Source organism: Hyperoodon ampullatus (genome assembly GCF_949752795.1).
Source record: "Hyperoodon ampullatus genome assembly, chromosome: 3".
Taxonomy (NCBI): Eukaryota; Metazoa; Chordata; class Mammalia; order Artiodactyla; family Ziphiidae; genus Hyperoodon; species Hyperoodon ampullatus.
The window spans coordinates 106,506,266-106,531,143 of NC_136916.1; the positions used below are offsets into that span (position 1 = coordinate 106,506,266).

The 24,878-nt window shown below is 51.2% G+C and overlaps 1 protein-coding gene across 1 annotated transcript; it reads left to right on the forward strand.

The window, feature by feature from the left end:
* Positions 1-204: 204 nt before the first annotated feature.
* NYNRIN (NYN domain and retroviral integrase containing) lies at positions 205-24,807 on the forward strand (the record flags this gene model as incomplete). The annotated part of the gene is made up of 9 exons (XM_079699161.1): positions 205-402; positions 15,013-15,656; positions 15,761-15,914; positions 17,214-17,347; positions 18,302-18,432; positions 18,573-18,669; positions 20,305-20,406; positions 20,628-20,729; positions 21,966-24,807. The coding sequence occupies 9 exons, from the start codon at positions 205-207 to the stop codon at positions 24,805-24,807; spliced, it is 4,404 nt and encodes a 1,467-aa protein (XP_079555287.1).
* Positions 24,808-24,878: the final 71 nt, after the last annotated feature.

Below are 24,878 nucleotides of genomic sequence, written 5' to 3' on the forward strand. Positions count from 1 at the left end.
GATTGTAGCGGGAGCCGCCGCTGAAAGGCTCGGAGCTCTGGAGGAAGGGCGCCCGAGCCACGGCGGGTGGGTCCGCGAGCCGGGAGGACCCGGGCCAAGGCGGGGGCGCGCCGCCGGGAGGAGGGGGCGTGGCTTAGGCGCCTTCGGCCGGGGGACCCCTGTGGCACTGTCGGCTCCCTACTTCCTGGGGCGGGCGGGCCAGCCATGCTCCTGTCCGGGGGCGACCCTCCGGCGCAGGAATGGTTCATGGTGCAGACCAAGTCGAAGCCCCGGGTGCAGCGGCAGCGGCTGCAAGTGCAGCGCATCTTCAGGGTCAAGCTGAACGCTTTCCAGAGCCGCCCGGACACCCCCTACTTCTGGCTGCAGCTCGAGGGGCCCAGGGAGAACATGGGCAGAGCCAAGGTAAACAGCTTCTCCCCACCTATCACTTCCAGCCAGACCCTTCTCCCGTTCCTCGCCCCCCCGCCCCCCCAGGGGTCCCCAGAGGTCCCCCGACCTGGATTCGGCAGTATGGCGGGCAGGTACTGGGCCATCCTCCTGCCTTTCCAGATCTGCAGCCTTGGGTCCTTCCCTCTGGTTCCTTCTTTCTTTTCTGCCCCACCCCTCTCTTGCGTGTCACGTCTGTCCCTCAAGTGCGCTGAGAGAGGCTCAGCGTCGTGTGTCCCCCCCGTGAGCCTTCCCTGGCCAGGGCCCCGGACTTACAGCCTGCTCCTCCATCTGGGGAGCAACTTAAGGTCCTGCATTTCTGTAGTCTGTGCAACATACCTCTTTGTTCTCCACCAAGAGCCTGGAAGGCCCAGGTCTTTCTGCCGCCTTTTAAGTCTCCTTAAATCCTGGGCTGCCCCTTGGAGCCTCTCAGAGAGCTGGGACTGGAAGGGCCATTAAAGATGCTTCTAGATTAATGCTGGCACTTTACAGATGAGGAATTGGGGGCTGGAGAGGGTAAGGGGCCTCCCTGAGCACTCAGGGTCGGGTAGGTGGGGCGTGGCAGGGGTTGCGACCAGAACCCAGGGCTCTGGGCTCCGCACCCCATGCTCTTGATGCTCTAGGCAGCTTCTTGCAGGGGCTCAGAGGTGGGGCTGCAGCAGCCCTGGAAGGCAAGAGCCCTAGGGGATGGGTGGGAATCTGGGAGGAGGGCTGTGGGCTTTCAGATGAAAGGGCTTGCTGTGTGGGGCTGGACGCTGGACAGGCCAGGTCACAGTATGCCTCTATCGCTTGTGCCCTGGCTTCTCTCATAAGCTTCTCCTCCGCTTGGGCCTCTCAGGTTCCCTCTGACCCCTCAGTCGTGGCCAAGGTCTCCCTCTTCCCCCAGATTCCTTTATCTTATCATTTCCTGGTAGGAATGCTACAGCCTCCCTTAGCCCCAGACCACCTGCTCCCCCATGCACCCACCCATCCCAACACACACCCCTTCCCTAGCTGGGTCTCTATCAATATCCTAATTTTGGTCAAGGCCATGGGTGGGGGAGGCCTAGAACACGCTGGCCAGTGGGCAGGCAGGCTGGAAAGTTCCTCCCTCAGCCCCTCTGCTGAGCTGCTTCGTCAGCAGTTTTTCCAGTTCTGACAGAGGTACTGGGGGAGGGGAGAGGTTCCTGCCTGGAGAGCAGATGTGCAGGAACCCCTGAGATGGAGACTTTTCAGTAGCTGGCATAGGGTAGATTAACAAGAGGAGCCTTTGGATTGTTTTGGGTTCTTAATCTTTTTTTTTTTTAAGTAAGAGTGATTTTGTTTATTATTTATTTATTTATTTATTTTTGGCTGCGTTGGGTCTTCGTTGCTGCGCGCGGGCTTTCTCTAGTTGTGGCGAGTGGGGGCTGCTCTTCGTTGTGGCGCATGCACTTCTCATTGCGGTGGCTTCTCTTGTTGCGGAGCACAGGCTCTAGGTGCGCGGGCTTCATTAGTTGTGGCATGCGGGCTCAGTAGTCGCGTCTCACGGGCTCTAGAGTGCAGGCTCAGTAGTTGTGGCACATGGGCTTAGTTGCTCCGCGGCATGTGGGCTCTTCCCGGACCAGGGATTGAACTCATTTGCCCTGCATTGGCAGGCGGATTCTTTTTTTTTTTTTTTTCTTTTTAGTTTCTGCTATATAACAAAGTGAATCAGTCATACATATACATCTGTTCCCACATCCCTTCCCTCATGCATCTCCCTCCCTCCCACCCTCCCCATCCCACCCCTCCAGGCGGTCACAAAGCACCGAGCTGATCTCCCTGTGCTCTGCGGCTGCTTCCCACTATCTATCTACCTTACGTTTGGTAGTGTATATATGTCCATGCCTCTCTTTTGCTTTGTCACAGCTTACCCTTCCCCCTCCCCATATCCTCAAGTCCATTCTCAAGTAGGTCTGTGTCTTTTTTTTTTTTTTTTTATTAGTTTCTGCTTTATAACAAAGTGAATCAGTCATACATACACATCTGTTCCCACATCCCTTCCCTATTGCGTCTCCCTCCCTCCCACCCTCCCTATCCCACCCCTCCAGGCGGTCACAAAGCACCGAGCTGATCTCCCTGTGCTCTGCGGCTGCTTCCCACTATCTATCTACCTTACGTTTGGTAGTGTATATATGTCCATGCCTCTCTTTCGCTTTGTCACAGCTTACCCTTCCCCCTCCCCATATCCTCAAGTCCATTCTCAAGTAGGTCTGTGTCTTTATTCCCGTTTTACCCCTAGGTTCTTTGTGACATTTTTTAAAAAATTCCATATATATGTGTTAGCATACGGTATTTGTCTTTCTCTTTCTGACATACTTCACTCTGTATGATAGACTCTAGGTCTATCCACCTCATTGCAAATAGCTCAGTTTCGTTTCTTTTTATGGCTGAGTAATATTCCATTGTATATATGTGCCACATCTTCTTTATCCATTCATCCGATGATGGACACTTAGGTTGTTTCCATCTCCGGGCTATTGTGAATAGAGCTGCAATGAACATTTTGGTACATGTCTCTTTTTGAATTATGGTTTTCTCAGGGTATATGCCTAGTAGTGGGATTGCTGGGTCATATGGTAGTTCTATTTTTAGTTTTTTAAGGAACCTCCATACTGTTCTCCATAGTGGCTGTACCAATTCACATTCCCACCAGCAGTGCAAAAGTGTTCCCTTTTCTCCACACCCTCTCCAGCATTTATTGTTTCTAGATTTCTTGATGATGGCCATTCTGACTGGTGTGAGATGATATCTCATTGTAGTTTTGATTTGCATTTCTCTAATGATTAATGATGTTGAGCATTCTTTCATGTGTTTGTTGGCAGTCTGTATATCTTCTTTGGAGAAATGCCTATTTAAGTCTTCTGCCCATTTTTGGATTGGGTTGTTTGTTTTTTTGCTATTGAGCTGCATGAGCTGCTTATAAATTTTAGAGATTAATCCTTTGTCAGTTGCTTCATTTGCAAATATTTTCTCCCATTCTGAGGGTTGTCTTTTGGTCTTGTTTATGGTTTCCTTTGCTGTGCAAAAGCTTTGAAGTTTCATTAGGTCCCATGTGTTTATTTTTGTTTTTATTTCCATTTCTCTAGGAGGTGGGTCCAAAAGGATCTTGCTGTGATTTATGTCATAGAGTGTTCTACCTATGTTTTCCTCTAAGAGTTTGATAGTTTCTGGCCTTACATTTAGGTCTTTAATCCATTTTGAGCTTATTTTTGTGTATGGTGTTAGGGAATGATCTAATCTCATACTTTTACATGTCCCTGTCCAGTTTTCCCAGCACCACTTATTGAAGAGGCTGTCCTTTCTCCACTGTACATTCCTGCCTCCTTTATCAAAGATAAGTTGACCATATGTGCGTGGGTTTATCTCTGGGCTTTCTATCCTGTTCCATTGATCTATCTTTCTGTTTTTGTGCCAGTACCACACTGTCTTGATTACTGTAGCTTTGTAGTATAGTCTGAAGTCAGGGAGCCTGATTCCTCCAGCTCCGTTTTTCGTTCTCAAGATTGCTTTGGCTATTCGGGGTCTTTTGTTTTTCCAAACAAATTTTGAAATTTTTTGTTCTAGTTCTGTGAAAAACGCCAGTGGTAGTTTGATAGGGATTGCATTGAATCTGTAGATTGCTTTTGGTAGTAAAGTCATTTTCACAACATTGATTCTTCCAATCCAGGAGCATGGTATATCTCTCCATCTATTTGTATCATCTTTAATTTCTTTCATCAGTGTCTTATAATTTTCTGCATACAGGTCTTTTGTCTCCTTAGGTAGGTTTATTCCTAGATATTTTATTCTTTTTTTGCAATGGTAAATGGGAGTGTTTTCTTGATTTCACTTTCAGATTTTTCATCATTAGTGTACAGGAATGCCAGAGATTTCTGTGCATTAATTTTGTATCCTGCTACTTTACCAAATTCATTGATTAGCTCTAGTAGTTTTCTGGTAGCATCTTTAGGATTCTCTATGTATAGTATCATGTCATCTGCAAACAGTGACAGCTTTACTTCTTCTTTTCCAATTTGGATTCCTTTTATTTCCTTTTCTTCTCTGATGGCTGTGGCTAAAACTTCCAAAACTAAGTTGAATAAGAGTGGTGAGAGTGGGCAGCCTTGTCTTGTTCCTGATCTTAGTGGAAATGGTTTCAGTTTTTCACCATTGAGGACGATGTTGGCTGTGGGTTTGTCATATATGGCCTTTATTATGTTGAGGAAAGTTCCCTCTATGCCTACTTTCTGCAGGGTTCTTATCATAAATGGATGTTGAATTTTGTCGAAAGCTTTCTCTGCATCTATTGAGATGATCATATGGTTTTTCTCCTTCACTTTGTTAATATGGTGTATCACATTGATTGATTTGCGTATATTGAAGAATCCTTGCATTCCTGGAATAAACTCCACTTGATCATGGTGTATGATCGTTTTAATGTGCTGTTGGATTCTGTTTGCTAGTATTTTGTTGAGGATTTTTGCATCTATGTTCATCAGTGATATTGGCCTGTAGTTTTCTTTCTTTGTGACATCCTTGCCTGGTTTTGGTATCAAGGTGATGGTGGCCTCGTAGAATGAGTTTGGGAGTGCTCCTCCCTCTGCTATATTTTGGAAGAGGTTGAGAAGGATAGGTGTTAGCTCTTCTCTAAATGTTTGACAGAATTCGCCTGTGAAGCCATCTGGTCCTGGGCTTTTGTTTGTTGGAAGATTTTTAATCACAGTTTCAACTTCAGTGCTTTTGATTGGTCTGCTCATACTTTCTTTTTCTTCCTGATTCAGTCTTGGCAGGTTGTGCATTTCTAAGAATTTGTCCATTTCTTCCAGGTTGTCCATTTTATTGGCATAGAGTTGCTTGTAGTAATCTCTCATGATCTTTTGTATTTCTGCAGTGTCGGTTGTTACTTCTCCTTTTTCATTTCTAATTCGATTGATTTGAGTCTTCTCCCTTTTTTCTTGATGAGTCTGGCTAATGGTTTATCAATTTTGTTTATCTTCTCAAAGAACCAGCTTTTAGTTTTATTGATGTTTGCTATCGTTTCCTTCATTTCTTTTTCATTTATTTCTGATCTGATCTTTATGCTTTCTTTCCTTCTGCTAACTTTGGGGGATTTTTGTTCTTCTTTCTCTAATTGCTTTAGGTGCAGGGTCAGGTTGTTTACTCAAGATGTTTCCTGTTTCTTAAGGTGGGATTGTATTGCTATAAACTTCCCCCTTAGAACTGCTTTTGCTGCGTCCCATAGGTTTTGGGTCATCGTGCCTCCATTGTCATTTGTTTCTAGGTATTTTTTTATTTCCTCTTTGATTTCTTCAGTGATCACTTCGTTATTGAGTAGTGTATTGTTTAGCCTCCATGTGTTTGTATTTTTTACAGATCTTTTCCTGTAATTGATGTCTAGTCTCATAGCATTGTGGCCGGAAAAGATACTTGATACAATTTCAATTTTCTTAAATTTACCAAGGCTTGATTTGTGACCCAAGATATGATCTATCCTGGAGAATGTTCCATGAGCACTTGAGAAAAATGTGTATTCTGTTGTTTTTGGATGGAATGTCCTATAAATATCAATTAAGTCCATCTTGTTTAATGTATCATTTAAAGCTTGTGTTTCCTTATTTATTTTCATTTTGGATGATCTGTCCATTGGTGAAAGTGGGGTGTTAAAGTCCCCTACTATGAGTGTGTTACTGTCGATGTCCCCTTTTATGGCTGTTAGTATTTGCCTTATGTATTGAGGTGCTCCTATGTTGGGTGCATAAATATTTACAATTGTTGTATCTTCTTCTTGGATAGATCCCTTTATCATTATGTAGTGTCCTTCTTTGTCTCTTCTAATAGTCTTTATTTTAAAGTCTATTTTGTCTGATATAAGAATTGCTACTCCAGGGCTTCCCTGGCGGTGCAGTGGTTGAGAGTCCGCTTGCCGATGCAGGGGACACGGGTTCGTGCCCCGGTCTGGGAAGATCCCACATGCCGCGGAGCGGCTGGGCCCGTGAGCCATGGCCGCTGAGCCTGCGCTTCCGGAGCCTGTGCTCCGCAATGGGAGAGGCCACAACAATGAGAGGCCCGCATACCGCAAAAAAAAAAAAAAAGAAAAAAAAATTGTTACTCCAGCTTTCTTTTGATTTCCATTTGCATGGGATATCTTTTTCCATCCCCTTACTTTCAATCTGTATGTGTCTCTAGGTCTGAAGTGGGTCTCTTGTAGACAGCATATATATGGGTCTTGTTTTTGTATCCATTCAGCCAATCTGTGTCTTTTGGTGGGAGCATTTAGTTCATTTACATTTAAGGTAATTATTGATATGTATGTTCCTATTCCCACTTCCTTAATTGTTTTGGGTTCGTTATTGTAGGTCTTTTCCTTCTGTTGTGTTTCTTGCCTAGAGAAGTTCCTTTAGCATTTGTTGTAAAGCTGGTTTGGTGGTGCTGAACTCTCTCAGCTTTTGCTTGTCTGTAAACGTTTTAATTTCTCCATCAAATCTGAATGAGATTCTTGCTGGGTAATCTTGGTTGCAGGTTTTTCTCCTTCATCACTTTAATTATGTCCTGCCACTCCCTTCTGGCTTGTAGAGTTTCTGCTGAGAGATCAGCTGTTAACCTGATGGGGATTCCCTTGTGTGTTATTTGTTGTTTTTCCCTTGCTGCTTTTAATATGATTTCTTTGTGTTTAATTTTTGACAGTTTGATTAATATGTGTCTTGGCGTATTTCTCCTTGGATTTATTCTGTATGGGACTCTCTGTGCCTCCTGGACTTGATTAACTATTTCCTTTCCTATATTAGGGAAGTTTTCAACTATAATCTCTTCAAATATTTTCTCAGTCCCTTTTTCTCTTCTTCTTCTGGAACCCCTATAATTCGAATGTTGGTACATTTAATGTTGTCCCAGAGGTCTCTGAGACTGTCCTCTGTTCTTTTCATTCTTTTTTCTTTATTTTGCTCTGCATCCGTTATTTCCACTATTTTATCTTCCACCTCACTTATCCGTTCTTCTGCCTCAGTTATTCTGCTATTGATCCCATCTAGAGTATTTTTCATTTCATTTATTGTGTTTTTAATTGATGCTTGATTCATCTTTAGTTCTTCTAGGTCCTTGTTAACTATTTCTTGCATTTTGTCTATTCTATTTCCAAGATTTTGGATCTTGGAAATAGAATCTTGGATCATCTTTACTATCATTATTCTGAATTCTTTTTCAGGTAGACTGCCTATTTCCTCTTCATTTGTTAGGTCTGGTGGGTTTTTATCTTGCTCCTTCTCCTGCTGTGTGTTTTTCTGTCTTCTCATTTTCTTATCTTACTGTGTTTGGGGTCTCCTTTTTGCAGGCTGCAGGTTCGTAGTTCCCGTTGTTTTTGGTGTCTGTCCCCAGTGGCTAAGGTTGGTTCAGTGGGTTGTGTAGGCTTCCTGCTGGAGGGGACTAGTGCCTGTGTTCTGGTGGATGAGGCTGGATCTTGTCTTTCTGGTGGACAGGTCCACGTCTGGTGGTGTATTTTGGGGTGTCTGTGGACTTTTTATGATTTTAGGCAGCCTCTCTGCTAATGGGTGGCGTTGTGTTCCTGTCTTGCTAGTTGTTTGGCATAGGGTGTCCAGCACTGTAGCTTGCTGGTCGTTGAGTGAAGCTGGGTGCTGGTGTTGAGATGGAGATCTCTGGAAGATTTTCGCCGTTTGATATTATGTGGAGCTGGGAGGTCTCTTGTGGACCAGTGTCCTGAAGTTGGCTCTCCCACCTCAGAGGCACGGCACTGACTCCTGGCTCCTCAATTTGGGATGATTTGTTGTCTATTCATGTATTCCACAGATGCAGGGTACATCAAGTTGATTGTGGAGCTTTAATCCGCTGCTTCTGAGGCTGCTGGGAGAGATTTCCCTTTCTCTTCTTTGTTGTCACAGCTCCCGGGTCTCAGCTTTGGATTTGGCCCCACCTCTCCGTGTAGGTCGCCGGAGGGCGTCTGTTCTTCTCTCAGACAGGACAGGGTTAAAGGAGCAGCCGCTTCGGGGACTCTGGCTCACTCAGGCCGGGGGGCAGGGAGGGGCACGGAGTGCGGGTGGAGCCTGCAGCGGCAGAGGCCAGCGTGACGTTGCACCAGCCCGAGGCGCGCCGTGCGTTTTCCCAGGGAAGCCGTCCCTGGATGCCGGGACCCCGGCAGTGACGGGCTGCACAGGATCCCCGGAAGGGGGGCGTGGACAGTGACCTGCGCTCGCATACAGGCCTCGCGGCGGCGGCAGCAGCCCCAGCGTCCCACTCCCGTCTCTGGGGTCTGCGGTTTCAGCCGCGGCTCGCGCCCATCTCTGGAGCTCCTCCAAGCAGCGCTCTTAATCCCCTCTCCTCGCGCACCAGGAAACCAAGAGGGAAGAAAAAGTCTCCTGCCTCTTCGGCAGCTCCAGAGTTTTCCCGGACTCCCTCCCGGCTAGCTGTGGCGCATTAGCCCCTTCAGGCTGTGTTCACGCCGCCAACCCCAGTCCTCTCCCTGCGCTCCGACTGAAGCCCGAGCCCCAGCTCCCAGCGCCGCCGGCCCCGGCGGGCGAGCAGACAAGCCTCTCGGGCTGGTGAGTGCCGGTTGGCACCGATCCTCTGTGCGGGAATCTCTCCGCTTTGCCCTACCCAGGTACGTGGGGGAGTTTCTTGCTTTTTGGGAGGTCTGAGGTCCTCTGCCAGCGTACAGTAGGTGTTCTGTAGGAGTTGTTCCACGTGTAGCTGTATTTCTGGTGTATCTGTGGGGAGGAAGGTGATTCTCCGCGTCTTACTCTTCCGCCATCTTCCCCGGAAGTCCGGGACTGGTGCTTTCTGAAGTGTCTAGCTTGCCCATCCCCCGCTTATATCCTCCATCAGCTTCTCCAGGCTTGGCTACTCCTGCTCCCACTGCTGCCACAGAGTTCCTGGGCCCACCGGCTTTCCCTCACACCTCAGGCCTTGCTAGTGTAACCAGTGGCTTTCTCCATTCCCCTTATCTTTCTTTTTTTTTTTTCTTTTCCGTTACACGGGCCTCTCACTGCTGTGGCCTCTCCCGTTGCGGAGCACAGGCTCCGCACGCGCAGGCTCAGCGGCCATGGCTCACGGGCCCAGCTGCTCCGCAGCATGTGGGATCTTCCCGGACCGGGGCACGAACCCGTGTCCCCTGCATCGGCAGGCAGACTCTCAACCACTGCGCCACCAGGGAAGCCCTAGCTGTATAACTTTGAATGAGTTCTTTTCCCTCTCTGAGTCTCGGTCTCCTTGTATGCAAAGTGAGAAGCTTGGATTAAATGCTTTCTAAGGCCCAACAATCTGTTACAGGAAAATTTCCCAGGTATAAGGATGTCCTGTGGTTTCCATGTGGAAGTGCTGTGGCTGACCCCAATCCCAGCTGTAGGGGCACAGAATCACGCACCTGGATAATGGCCTAATATACACAGGCCAGCTGGCAGAGAGGGCTCAGTGAGACTGGAGCTTGTAGGATGGGAAAGGGGTGATGGATGGGGGTGTCTTGTCTGTGAGGGGAGGAGGGGTCAAGAAGGATACAGGCTTCTCTGGAGAAGAGCCCGGGTGTTTTCTACATTATATGCACTGGTTTTCCAGGAAAAACTCTGTAGAACTCGGAAGTGCCTTGAAGTAGTTTTCTTGTGGTGGGATTTAAAAAATAATGAAGACATTGCTGGAGATCACATTCCTAGGCAGCAAAAAGAAACACTGGGGAGGCCTGGCCTTTCTGAGGTGAAATCAGCCTCACCTCAGAGTGGAAAGGAGGGTTTTTACTAATGATCAAAGTCGCCCAGAGACGAGCCCTGCTCAGCTCTTCTGTCCTTCTTGGCAACGATGTAAAGAAGGGTCTGGCGCAGAGAGGACAGGTGACAGCTTGATTCTCCCCTTTTTGGACACGATGGAGGGAGGGAGGTGATGGGGAGCCAGAGGTTGGAGTGGGGAGCTGTGGGACAGGGTGTGGTTTGCTGACTTTGGGCTTTGCTGTCAGGTGGAAGTTGATCTGTCCCTGGCCCACACTGACTGAGCGGTACCACGGAAGCTGGTAGTGGCCAGGGGTGTGCTGGAACCAACCCCTGCTGACCCATCGTTGAAAATTCAGGAAGTTTTTGAGCCAATGGAGTCCTGTTGGTAGTTTGAAATCAACCATGGAAGGAGTATTTACACCACAGAAATTGGCAAATGGTACAAATCGGGACTATTTCCCCCATAACTGGATGATTGTTAAACACTTACCAGCACATCTAATTGTGTTGTGGGCACCTAATCCTTCTCCTTTATTTTAAACTTAATTTTTCTTTTATCAAAATAATACATAATTTAAAAGTCCAATAATTTTTAAAAAGCTCACAGTATAACGCAGTGATTCCTTGCCTTGTCCCTGCCAACTCCCTCTTTAGTGCTCTTCCCCATAGAAAATATCTGCTCTGGCATTTCTACACCTCCACATTCCTAAAAAAAATATGTAGCTACTATATCTTTTGATTAATCAATTTTAGATATCTTTTTACTTCCTATTATTATAGATGAGGATTTAGCTCCCTTATATTGCCATCCCTTTTTTCTTCCCAATAGAGTTATATTTCATTTTTCTGTTAAATCTGTATTTAGTATTTGCAACATTATGCCCTTGCAAATATCATTTACATTTAAGTGTTGAAGTGTACTGTGATTAGGTTTTCTCTCTTACTTTTCGATTTCCCTGAGGTAAAGAACTCAACTCCTTTCCAGTTTGCTTGTTTTCCTTTGTACCCATTGCTAATTCTTATAACTTTCAGTAGCTTCTCACTACAATTTTCTACAAGAACAATCTATTGATTCAAGATGGTCTGTCAGTTCCAAATTTTTTCCTGGGGGCAGCCTTCTTTCTGTCTGGTCAGGACTGCACAGCTGTCATCCTGAGACTCCCGTTTGCTCTCATTCTTGGCATCCTCTTGCCTTTTTTCCTTGATAGATACCTCGTTTCCTGGACGCTGTGTCTTTGCCTTGAGTTGGTGGAGCACGTCCTTCAGTAGCGTCACCAAGTTAGAAAGATGGTGCCAAAACAAGCATGTTGATTCTGGAGTCCCACTGTCCAATCTGAACTAGTCGTCCTCCATGCCTTCTAGAACCGTGCCTGACACGTAGTAGGTGCTCAGTAGTGTTTATTGAATGGATGAACACATTCTGAGATTTCTCTCCACAATCTTCCTGGAGAGTGTCTTTTGCTTTTTTTTTTTATGTTGGGTCTCCTTTCTTGGTTTCTTTTCTTGATTTGCTGGAAAATGCTCTCTGGTAACTTCCTGAGAAAGGTTTTATAGGAGGTAAACTCTTGGGGTTGCATATATGTATATCTACATTGCATATCTGATGGTCACTTGATTGACAATGTGGCTGGTATCAAATTATACATGGAAAATTATTTTCTTTCAGAAATGAGAAGGCATTAATCCATTGACTTCTTGCTTTAGGGATATCTGAAGTTGTTCTCGGTCCCTGGTCCTTTGTATGAGAAGCTTTTTTTCTCTCTGGAAGTTTGTAGTTTCCCCCACTGTTCTGAGGTGCCCCAGTGAGAACTCTCTGTGTGAGTATCTGTCTTCATCCATCATCAGTTACTATTGCGGAGTCTCTATATGGGAAGAATGAGTTTCTCTGCACTCAGCACTCACTGTAGACCTCACTACTGGCTTTCCTCTCTTCCTTCATGATTTTTATGGTACCCACACCCTCAGGTATGCAGATCAACCTCTGATCCTAAGACCTTGCCTTTTACTTTCTACAGAATAAACTCCAGTGGGTAGGGAGGTACTTGCTCAGCCTTTGTGTAGAAGGGTGGGTGGGCTCCCAGATCTAACTGCTCCTCAAACAACTTTATCTAAGTCCACCTTTTAAAAAATGTTCTCTTTCATTCCCAATTCCAGAGTTTCTTGGTGTTGCCATTTTTTTGAGCTTTTTGAGTATTCTGTGGTGTAATTTGGGGTGGTTCTGGAAAGCAGACAATGTATAGCAACTGACTTATGAGAAAGGAGAATCCTAAGTCAGGATTGATCAAGTATAGAGCAGTAGTAAACTGCCTGGTGGTATTGTTTTTATTTAACTTACAAGTTGACAAATGACTTGTGGGACATTGGGCAACATATTTTAACAAATGCACATTTTTCTGTGCTTATTTTGTTCCTGCCTCTTCTCTATTTTTTCTCCTCTTGGAGAAAAAGGTCTGGGTGGGCTTTAAGCAGGAAAATTGCTCCAGATATTTTCTGGATGTAAATGCCTGTTGTTTCCATATCGGTTTTTGCTCTAAGGTATAGACAGCATCATGGTTAAGACCCCAGACTTTGGCGTCAGAGTGCCTAAGTGTCCCAGCCTACTACCTGTGTGACCTCGGACATGTGCCCTTCCTTGCTCACCTAAAATGGGGATAATAGTAATTTCCTTATAGGGCTGAGAGAGGAATCAATGAGCTGATGTATGTAAAGAGCCTGGCACATAGTAAGTATTCAATAAATATCAGTTCAGATTTATTATTTTGAAAATTGTCTCATTTCCAATATATCTTTTTGTTTAAAAATATGGACGGTTAATGGAACAATAAATATTTTAAGGTCTTTGCAGACAGAGAAAGAAACCACCCACCATCTTCTTCCTGAGCACATCTCTTCAGTTTTTTTTTTTTTTTTTTTTTTTTTTTTTGCGTTATGTGGGCCTCTCACTGTTGTGGCCTCTCCCGCTGCGGAGCACAGGCTCCGGACATGCAGGCCCAGCGGCCATGGCTCACGGGCCCAGCTGCTCCGCGGCATGTGGGATCTTCCCGGACCGGGGCATGGACCCGCGTCCCCTGCCTCGGCAGGCGGACTCTCAACCACTGCGCCACCAGGGAAGCCCCATCTCTTCACTTTTACATATTGTTTACATGTAGTTAGAACGTGGGGTGCATGGGGTGGGGGAGTTTGTTCAGGTCGATGAGAGTTATTCCACCTGGTCAGATTCACCCTTGCCAGGCAGTGCAGACCAGCTGAGGTTCTGGGTGGGAGGGGTTGGCTTGGGATGTCTATCAGATTTTGAGCTGATTTTGGACTGACTGAAAAGGGGTTAGACATGGGCCTAAGTGCCTGGGTGTACCGTAGGCCCTTTGGGGAAGGTGTTGGAGGTCCATAGCCTGGCCATGTGGCAGAGATAAGCTTAGGCCTGAGCAGGGAAGGATGGTCTGGGTACTGAGCAGAGCGGTCTTTGGGATGGCTGCTGGAGATCCAAAATGGAGCATTTGGTCCATAATGGAGCTGTCATGGGAAAGCGGGAAGAGGAATGACTGTCACTGACGCAGGCATGAGGAGAGACTTGAGGGCTAATGCAGTCATCAAGGGTTGGCTAATTAAGAGGGAGTGCTCATGGTTCCTTGGAGCTCATGGGGTCATGCTGGTGGAACTCAGCCATATAGTGGAGCAACCCAACCTCTCCTGTCCCAGTGACTGCTAAAGACTGAGTGTGTGAGCCCTGGAAACACAAGGACCTGGTGCCCAGATGGCCAGAGGCTTCCCTTCTGGTTCAGCCATTGTGCGTATCTGTGGGGATTCCCTGGATACTGGCCCAGCGACTTACCTTCTCCTCTGTCCCCTCCGGGCAACAGAGTTACCATGGTTACAGGTACAGGTTGTGCCGGAGACCTTCTGCAGGGGGATAAACCAGAATCTCAGTGGATTACCCTGTAGGCACTGTGTAGTCAGCCCAAGGACGTGGAAAGAGCTCTGCTTTCACAGTCAGATGGATGTGGGCTGTGGTCCTTACCCAGTCACCCACTAGCTGTGTGTCCTTGGGTCAGCGATGGAGCCTTTCTGAGCCTGCAAAATGGGAATAGGCTGTGCCAGGCATAAGCTAAGCACTTCTTTTTTTTTTTTTTTTTCTTTCGGTACGCGGGCCTCTCACTGTTGTGGCCTCTCCTGTTCCGGAGCACAGGGTCCGGACGCGCAGGCTCAGTGGCCATGGCTCATGAACCCAGCTGCTCTGCGGCATGTGGGATCCTCCCGGACCAGGGCATGAACCCGTGTCCCCTGCATTGGCAGGCGGACTCTCAACCACTGCACCACCAGGGAAGTCCCTAAGCACTTCTTTTGTATTATCTCACTGAAGCTTCATAATAGCTTAATGAGGTGGGAACCATTATCCCCATTTTACAGATGAGGAAACCTAGGCATAAGGACGGTAGATAACTTGCTCCAGGTCACATAAGCTCCTGGCACATGGAGGGTGCTCAGTAATGTGCCATCCCCCTCCCCCCAGCTATTTCACAATTCTAGAATGCCAGGGTAGGACTGGACCTTAGGAGTATCTCATTTAATCCGTCATTTTATAGGTGAGGAGACTGAGGCCCTGAGAAGATGACAGATTTCCCACAGTAACCTTAACCTACTGAGGTCAGGTTGGAACTAGAACCAGGGCCCTTGACTCCAAGCCCAGGTGCTCCCCCTCCCTCCGCCCCCCACCCGCCATCTGTCAGAGCTCCCTGGAAAGAGATGAGTGTGTGAGGAGTCAGGACCAGGGAGAGAGTGTTGGGCCGGGGGTGTCATTTGGCTTATGGTGGGCAGGGGCAGGGCATGTGCTTGTGAGGGGAGTGAGTGCCAGTGGCAGGCCCATAACGGCTGGCTTCCTTTGTGCTCTCCCCACTGGCTTCAGGAGTATCTGAAGGGCCTGTGCAGCCCGGAGCTGTGGAAGGAGGTCCGCTACCCGGCGGCCCTTCACTGCGCCTTCCTTGGGGCCCAGGGCCTCTTCTTGGACTGCCTGTGCTGGAGCACGCTGGCCTACCTGGTGCCTGGCCCGCCGGGCTCCCTGATGGTGGGCGGGCTGACCGAGTCTTTCATCATGACCCAGAACTGGCTGGAGGAGCTGGTAGGGCGGCTGCGCTGGGGCCCTGCCCCTCTGCTCACCCCCCGGGGCATCTGGGAAGCCGAGGTGACCCGGGCTTTTGGGGCTCTGGTCTGGATCCGTGGTGACCAGTATGCAGGGGACCTGCTGCAGCTGCCCGCAGCAGTCCAGGAGCTGCTGTTGAGTCTGGTGCGGGATGCTGCGGGCAAGGAGGACATCATCCAGTGGCTCGGCTGCATTGGCACCTCCGACTCCCGCTCGGACCCCGAGCTCCTGATCTGCCCGACCCACCAGCAGAAGGAAGGTCCAGCCATGGTGTCCATGGGAGACGGTCCTGGGCCTTTACTGGAGATGGGGAGCCCAGAAAATTCGAAGAGGTTAACCAGCCTCGGAGCCATGGGGGCCCTAATCCCAGGCCAGAACACTCAGCTGGAGACAGCAAACCAGCTGGTACGGTAAGTTCTGGAGAATCCGTTTGGCTTCTCTGCCCAACCCCAGGGAAAGAGTTTGGGACCTAACTGGCCTTACCAGCTTTCCAACAAACTTGGGTTTCCTCCAGGGTTGGTTCCAACAACCAAGGTGGTACGGACAGTGCTTGTGAGGAAGGGTCAGTACAAGCCAGCAGCAGCCAGGACCCTGCGGACCGCACACAAGCCTCGTCCCAGCAGCGGCAGGCCCGGAGAGGGGAAGACAAGCTCCCTCTCCAGCCTCCAGTATCAGCCCTGAGTGTGTGCTCGCCCTGGAAGTCCTGGACCCCGGGGCCAGCCTTTGGGCCCTTGTGGCCGGGGACTATTGCTGCAACCTTCTGGAGGATCAATGAACTGCATTCTCTCCACCTGGCCTGGCTCCTGTCCCAGGCTTGCTTCAGTTTCCCTTTCTGGCAGAGGCCACTGGGCCCCATTCAGTTCAAGCTGCCAGGGCAGAATTCTTTGCCCTTAAATCTGGGATGGAAACAGAAGGAGCTGGTTCCTTTGCCCAGAGTGGAAAGCCCAGATTGTAGACCAGATGGGGGGCCAGGAGGAGAGGCAGCCCTACAGAATTGCCCAAGGCCAGAGACCCCTAAAAAAGTAATGAGTTTATTGGTGGTCTCTGGAGGCTCAGGGGTAATGGACAAGGCTAGCCCAGGACTTCCACAGATAGGGCCACCTTTGACCTCTACACCCCAACTCCAAGCTGGAAGTGAGCCGGGAGATCGAGGAAATATGCAGTGGGATTGTAAGGAACCCGAAGAGAGGCCGTTTCCAGGGCCCTCCACAGGGCAAGGGGTGCCTACTGCTCAGGGGAGGCCCGCCACTCAAGGGGGGCTGACAGCTCCTTCAGGACCTGAACCTCAAACAGTGCCTGAAACTCTCAAAGTGCCCATGGCTGCAGCAGTGCCCACAGCTCAAACCCCACCCACAAATCCCCTGCTGCCTGAAGCCCCCAAAGTGCCTGAAACCCAGATTATGCCGGCAGTCCATGAAGAACCTGTAGCCCCCAAAGTGCCTTTGGCTCCAACAAAGCCAGCAGCTCAAGTGGTGCCCACAGCACAAAAGGCAGCTGTGGGTGAACTGGCACCAGCAGCTCAAATGGTGCCTGCAGCTCCCAAAACTCCCACAACTCAGAAAAGGCATGCAGCAAAAACATCACCTGCAGGTCCCCAAACACCCAGAGCCCAGACTGGGACTACAGCTAAAACAGGGTCTACAGCTCCCAAAGCACCTGCAGCTCCTAAAGCCCCTGCAGCCCCCAAAGCACCTGCAGCTCCCAAAACTTGCAGAGCTCTGAAAATGCCTGCAGCTCAGAAGGCACCCACAGATCCAGGGCCAACCCTGGATGCAGCCAAATTCCCAAGTGAGGGCCAGCCTTCGTCAAGGGGCAGTGCTTCCTTCCTGAAGGGCCAGGGGGAAGCTGGAAGGCAGGGGCCCCAGTCCAGTGGCACTTTGGCTCCCAGTAGTAAGCGCCAGCCTCAGGTGGAGGGGCTCCTAGGGGCTTGGGAGGGGGTTCCGAGGCAGCCGCCTCGCCACCCACAGGCGAACAGCACAGTAACCAGCTTCCAGAGGTACCACGAGGCCCTGAATACACCCTTTGAGCTGAACCTGTCAGAAGAACCGGGGAACCAGGGGTTGAGGCGAGTGGTCATTGACGGCAGCAGCGTGGCCATGGTGTGAGTAGCCACGGACCTGGGGTGGGCTGGGGATGCTGGGGAGCTCGGGCAGGGTGTCCCTGGGGTGATAGACTGTGAGCGTCCTTTCTTGACCTCTGTGTACTGGTGACATGGGGTTCAAATGGGGGAAAGATGGGAGGGAAGTGGTACATGTTGAGGGGCTACTGCATGCTGGGTGGTGTTCGTGGAATCATCCCAGCAGCCTTCAAAAGTAGATTTCTGTTCTCCTTCCCTCATAGAAGCAGAAACAGGCTCAGAGAAGCGATTAATCTTGACCAAGGTCCCAGAGCCAGTAAGGGGCCCAGCTGGCCTTTGGGTTCAGATCTACCCACTGCCCAGGCCCATGCTCTTCCCATTTCATCCTGCCTCACATAGCATGGGGTCTGTCAAGCCCAGGCCAGTTTTCAGATGTTTAGCCCATCCCTTAAGGTCCAGCACTGATCTCCCCCGTGAAGCTTTTTCCAACCATGCCAACTCTCAGAGATCACTCTCTCTGCACAGCACTTACTGCTGTATGTGTGCTAGCATAAATACATGCGGGATGTCTTCGTTTGCCCACACAGTAGAATAGTTATCTGTGCTGAGCACACTCCCAGCACACAGTCGGTCAGCAAATGTTTGTTTGCTTCCAGTCCTAAACTGAGCCCTTTGGATGTAGAGGTTGCCTTCTCCTTCCTTTTGCCCTGGAGGCCCCTACACACACACACACACACACACACACACACACACACACACACAGAGCAGGTGAGTGGACCCAGCAGCTGCTCACTGTTTGATGATGGTGAGAGGAGAGGGGGCATTGTTGGTGCCCGTGGTGCTGATGCCCTGGCATTGCCAGATGTGCTGCCCTAGGCTGGCTTTGAGGGAGGGGTAGAGAGGCAGGGCCATTCCTAGGGCGGAAAATTGCTACCTCACTAATTCCCCCCATCTCCCCCCGCCACCCCCCAACCCCAGGCACGGCCTCCAGCACTTCTTCTCCTGCCGGGGCATTGCCATGGCAGTGCAGTACTTCTGGAACCGGGGACACCGAGAGGTCACTGTGTTTGTACCCACCTGGCAGCTTAAGAAGAACCGGAGGGTGAGAGGTGAGCTGTCCCCAGCTGCCCAGCCCCTCCAGTGGGCTTACTCTCTATGCCTTACTTTTCCTTGCCTTTCTGTCCCCACCATGGCCTTTTCCACTTAGCCCTTCCTCTGACCATCGCTGTCTTCTGCCTTTCACCTCCAGAGAGCCACTTTCTGACGAAGCTACACTCCCTCAAGATGCTTTCAATCACCCCCTCTCAGCTCGAGAACGGCAAGAAGATCACTACCTACGATTATAGGTGTGCTGGCCTGCAGGACTTCTCTTGTGGGGCCCCGGGGCTTGGGCTGGGCTGGTGTGTCAGGTGGAGTCTTGCCTCATTTGCTCTGGGGAGATGGAAGCAAATAAGTCAGAGGGTCATGTCAGAGAGGGTGGTGTGGTACACTGGCCCTCTGTAGGCAGAGGGAGAGACACAGAGAGGAGAGGGCTCCAAGGTCGGCGCTATTCAAACCCAAGAGGTGTTCCTGAATTTGGGACTCTGCAGCCCAATTTCCCTGAGCTAAGAGGCTTTCTCCCCCATGAAGTATGGGGTGAAACCCTCTGCTTTCTTTGGATGGGACTAGCCCAGGTGACTCCTGGTGCTTCAAGCGAGCTGCTTCCCCCAGCGGCTGATTTGGGTGCCAGTTTGGGTTGAAGCTCAGGTTTTCTCAAGGAATTGCTGCAGTCTTTTCCTCCCACCAGCCCTGGCCCTGGGAGGAGGTATGTGTGTGGCTGTATGTGACTGGAGCCCTGGCTGGGCTCTGAAAATGGAGTCAGATTGGCCCTGTCTCCTAGCTAAAGCCTGAATGCCTCCCTACTTGCAAGTCCTCAGCACCCACTCCCCAGCGTGGCTGCACGACCAGTGCGCATAGGGGTGCCTGTGATGCTGCCTCTGATGGGGCCGAGAAGGCCCTGTCCAGGTCACTGACCCTGGGCTGGACTCGATGTCCAGCAGGCCAGGTCTTGGCTCCACTTAAGCACCTCCCATGCCAGGCAGGGAGAAGTTCTGTTCCTCCCCAAGACCTGGCGCCCGCTCAGCCTTCAAGCCTGGGAAGGTCTGGGCAGGGCAGCTCAGGCATCCTTCCTTCAAGAGCTGGCCCCTCCCCCCCGGGTAAGGTCTTTAAGTGCCTTTAAATTCAGGCCTGGGTTTGAGGGAAGGTAGCTTCCTTGCAGAAGGCCCCTCTGCTGGTCACTTGTGGAATTGCATGCTCATGGCTGGCAGAATGGCACTCTGCAGGGAATGCCGAGAAGTAGGTGGCCTTTGCTTTCTTTCCTGGTCACAGCCCTCTTTCGAGGAGAAGTGATCCTTGGAAAAATGGATTTGTTTATTCAGGTATGTGTTTTTATACGTGTATACACATATCCATATGTATGTATATGTGTCTTGGCATGTACCTGAATGTTGTGCATTGGTGAAGAGTAATCATGGAATACTTGATACACGCTTTGTGGCAGGCACTGAACTAGACACTTCAGTGTCTAGTGTATTGTCTCATTCAGTTTAATCCTCACAGCAATCGAGGGTAGGTATTTTATATTAGTTTGACAGGTGTGGAAACCGAAGAAGTAAAAATGCACGTATGGATGTGGACAAGTGCATGGCTTTCTGTGTGCGGGTCTGAGCATGTGTATGTGAATGCCTATGTGTAAAATAGGGGTCTGTGTTTGCATATACAGTTGGGGGATGTGCATCCCAGTTCACCCTCCCAGGGGCGAGTGGACATCCCAGTCGGCTGCATAGACAAGGATGGGCTCTTGAGTCTTGGCTCCCCGGCTATCAAGGGCAGGGTTTTTATCCAACACACCTCAACAGGAAGCTGCAAGTTCATTTTCTCAGAGGACCGGGGAGGTGAGGGTCTGGGTACTGGGTCGTTAGCGACTTCCCCTCTCCCTGCAGGTTCATGGTAAAGCTGGCGGAAGAGACAGATGGCATCATCGTCACCAACGAGCAACTCCACGTCCTGATGAATAATTCCAAGAAACTTATGGTCAAAGATCGGTGAGGCAGCTCCCAGGGGATTGGGCTGTTCCTTCCCCTCGGGTGCTGGGCAGTCCCTGGCAGGAGGGGTTTGGGCAGGAGGAAGGGCCTTGGAGCGGGGCTCATCAGCACCTGCTGGGAGGAGAGGTGGGTCTCAGCCCCTGTGGAGCTACCAGGTGGCAGCGGGGTGTGGGTGGGTCAAGGGCTCCTCTGTGACGTTTCCTCCTCCATCCCGGGTCCAGCCTGCTGCCCTTCACTTTTGCGGGGAATCTCTTCATGGTGCCTGACGATCCTCTGGGCCGTGATGGCCCCACTCTGGATGAGTTTCTGAAGAAGCCAAACAGGTAATGGGCCAGGCACCCCCCTCCACACCCCGCCTCCCAGCCGCTCCTGGGGCTGACTGGAAGCTTCCCCTTGGTGCTAGCCAACGTTTGTCTAGTGCTTAATAGTGAGCAGAGTGATTTGAGTTTTTCAGGTCTTTGTACTTCCACCCACATCTGCACATCCATAAACCACTTAAAATATGGTTTTACAGTTTCACAGTCTTGCACACGGGCTTCAATACTATATGTAACATTCCACAACTGGCATTTGTCGCCATGTTTTATTGTTTTTCCCAGATGTATGCCATGTTAGTTCATGTGGCTGGCTTTAATGTCCATGCTCTATTCCATTATGTGAGTACGCACAGGTTTATGGGGTCTTTTGTGGAGGCCCATTCGACAGTTTCCGTGTTATGCTGTTGGTACCAGTGCTGCGGTGAACCGCCTTGTTCTTGTTTCATTGTGTGCAGGGGAAGCTGTGTCTGGAGTACATACCAAGTAGAACTTTTTGCACATTTATTACCCGCTTTGATCCTCACAGCTTGAGTTAGACATACGTGACCACTGTCCTCGTTTTACAGATGAGGAATCTGAGACTCAAGTACTTTCCCAAGGTCATTGTGCTGCTGCCGGCAGAACTGATTTGCGGTAACTCAGTTCCTCTGGCTTCCACCCACTCTGAGCTGCCTTGCTGCTCACCTCCCAGTTCCCTGGGCCTGGCAGGGGACTGTGGTCAGGACCTTCTGGGCAGGGCACTGCTTCCCGGGCCAGGTCCCCCAGTCCCATTTCTCCAATTTGAAGAAAAGTGATGTGGCCGAGGTTTGTGAGCTTGGGAGCTGTGCGCTCCCAAGCCCCATGTCAAACCTCCTTCCCTTTCTTGACCTCCCCCAGCTTGCTTATCCTGGAGTCCCATTGGAAGTACCAGTCATCTAATTCTTATCAAACCATTGGCTTAAAACTGGTTGGACATGTCACTTGGTCAATGAGGTTTTGACTGGATAAGTCTTCAAAGCCCAGATGAATCTCTAACACTGCCGTCCGGCAGATGCTGGGAGTGGAGGGAATATCTGCGGGCAGGTCCTGTCTGAGGCTGTGCCATGTTGGAGGCGGGCCCTCGGCCCAGCCTCAGGGAAACTCAGGAATGGGGTGAGGCTCTGTGGGGCTTCCACAGATGTGGTTTCGCCTTGGATGGCCTCTTGGGGCGGGCTGTCCCCCACCTCCTCCATCAGACTCCTCTGTCCTGCTGTTTTGGTGTAGGTTGGACACTGACATTGGCAACTTCCTGAAGGTGTGGAAGACCCTTCCTCCCAGCTCTGCCAGTGTCTCTGAGCTGAGTGAGGATGCTGACCCTGGGCCCCCGGAGAGTCTGCAGAATGTGGAAGAAGTCAGGGAGGAGAAGGAGGAGAGGCAGAGAGAAGAGCAGGAGATGCAGAAGCCGGCCGAAAAGGAGGAGGACCTGGACTCTTCGCTGATGTCCGTGTTCAGGGCTGAGAGCTCTTCCCTCTCAGAGGAAATACTCCGGTGCCTCAGCCTGCACGACCCCCAGGATGAAGCCCTTGACATCGATCTCCTGCCGGCGGTACCTTCTCCCTCCCTGGGCATCCCCTGGGATGGGAAGGCTCCCTGCCAGCAGGTTCTTGCCCAGCTGGCCCAGATGACCATCCCCAGCAACTTCACCGCACTCTCCTTCTTCGTGGGATTCATGGACTCCCACCGGGACGTCATCCCTGACTATGAAGCCCTTGTGGGGCCCCTGCACAGGCTCCTCAAGCAGAAGCCAGACTGGCAGTGGGACTGGGAGCATGAGAAGGCCTTCCTGGCCCTGAAGCGAGCTCTGGTGTCCGCCCTCTGCCTGACGGCCCCCAACCCCCAGCTGCCCTTCCGCCTGGAGGTGTCGGTGAGCCAAGTGGCCCTGACAGCTGTTGTGTACCAGGAGCGCTCAGGGAGAAAGCACCCCGTAGCCTATACCTCGAAACCCCTCCTCCCCGACGAGGAGAGCGAGGGCCCGCAGTCAGGGGGAGACAGCCCCTATGCCATGGCCTGGGCCCTCAAGCATTTTTCCCGCTGCATTGGAGACACCCCAGTGGTCCTGGGCCTTTCCTATGCCTCCAGGACCACTGTGGACCCTGGGGCATGGGACGGCCGCAGGGTTGCCAAAGCATGGTTGATCAGATGGTCCCTCTTGGTACAGGACAAGGGCAAGAGGGCGCTGGAATTGACCCTTCTCCAGGGCCTGCTAGGGGAAAACCGGCTGCTGACTCCTGCGGCTTCCATGCCTCGTTTTTTCCAGGTTCTGCCTCCTTTTTCCGACCTGTCCACTTTTGTCTGCATCCACATGTCGGGGTATTGCTTTTACCGGGAGGATGAGTGGTGTGCTGGCTTCGGTCTCTATGTTCTGTCTCCCACCAGCCCCCCTGTCTCCCTTTCCTTCTCTTGCTCCCCTTGCACCCCGACCTATGCCCACCTGGCAGCCGTGGCCTGTGGCCTGGAGCGCTTTGGCCAGTCCCACCTGCCCGTGGTTTTCCTCACGCACTGCAACTGGATCTTCAGCCTCCTCTGGGAGCTCCTGCCCCTCTGGAGGGCTCGGGGCTTCCTCTCCTCTGACGGGGCTCCGCTACCTCACCCAAGCCTTCTCTCCTACATCATAGACCTCACCTCCAGCCTCTCATCCCTTCCATTTATCTACCGAACCTCCTACCGGGGCTCCCTGTTTGCTGTGACGGTGGACACCCTGGCCAAGCAGGGGGCCCAGGGGGGCGGCCAGTGGTGGAATTTGCCAGACGATGTGCCGGTCCCTGTGGTGTCTCCCCGTACCACGGGCAAGAGGCCCAACTTGCTGGCGTTACAGCTGAGCGACAGCACCCTGGCTGATATCATTGCCAAGCTGCAGGCCGGGCAGAAATTATCCAGCTCTTCACCCTTCAGTTCTGCCTTTAACTCCCTCAGCCTCGACAAGGAGAGCGGCCTGCTTATGTTCAAGGGAGACAAGAGGCCCCGTGTCTGGGTAGTCCCGAGGCAGCTCCGGAGGGATCTGATTTTTGCTGTGCACGACCTCCCCATGGGGGCCCACCAGAGGCCCGAGGAGACCTACAAGAAGCTGCGGTTGCTGGGATGGTGGCCGGGCATGCAGGAGCATGTGAGAGATTACTGCAGGAGCTGCTTGTTCTGCATCCCCCGGAATCTCATAGGCAGTGAGTTGAAGGTTATTGAGTCCCTGTGGCCCCTCAGGTCCACCGCCCCCTGGTCCAACCTGCAGATAGAGGTGGTGGGCCCAGTCACTGTCAGCGAGGAAGGCCACAAGCACGTGCTGATCGTGGCTGACCCCAACACCAGGTGGGTAGAGGCATTCCCTCTGAAGCCCTACACGCACATGGCCGTGGCCCAGGTGCTGCTTCAGCACTTGTTCGCGAGGTGGGGTGTTCCGGTGAGGCTGGAGGCCGCCCAGGGCCCCCAGTTTGCCCGCCATGTCCTGGTAAGCTGTGGGCTGGCCCTGGGAGCCCAGGTGGCCTCCTTGAGTAGGGACCTCCAGTTCCCCTGCCTGACGAGCTCCGGGGCCTACTGGGAATTCAAGAGGGCCCTCAAGGAGTTCATCTTCCTGCACGGCAAGAAGTGGGCGGCTTCCCTGCCCTTGCTGCACCTGGCCTTCAGGGCCTCCTCCAGCCAGGCCACGCCGTTCCAGATCCTGACAGGGGGTGAGGAGAGGCTGACCGAGCCCCTGTGGTGGGAGATGAGCAGTGCAAACATCGAAGGGCTCAAGATGGATGTCTTCCTGCTACAGCTGATGGGGGAGGTGCTGGAGCTCCACTGGAGGGTGGCTGAGAAGACGAGTGAAAAGGCTGAGAATAGGCGTTTCAAGCGGGAGAGCCAGGAGAAGGAGTGGAATGTGGGTGACCAGGTCCTCTTGCTGTCCCTTCCCAGGAACGGCAGCAGTGCCAAGTGGGTGGGTCCCTTCTATATCGGGGACCGGCTGAGCCTGTCCCTCTACAGGGTCTGGGGCTTCCCCACCCCAGAGAAGCTTGGGTGCATCTATCCTAGCAGTCTGATGAAGACCTTTGCCAAAAGTGGCACCCCGCTGTCCTTCAAGGTCTTGGAGCAGTGAGCTGGAGATGGGGGGGAGCCCCCCGCCCCAGGGTCCTGGGCTTCTGCTGCTAGGCCTCCCCTTGACCCCAG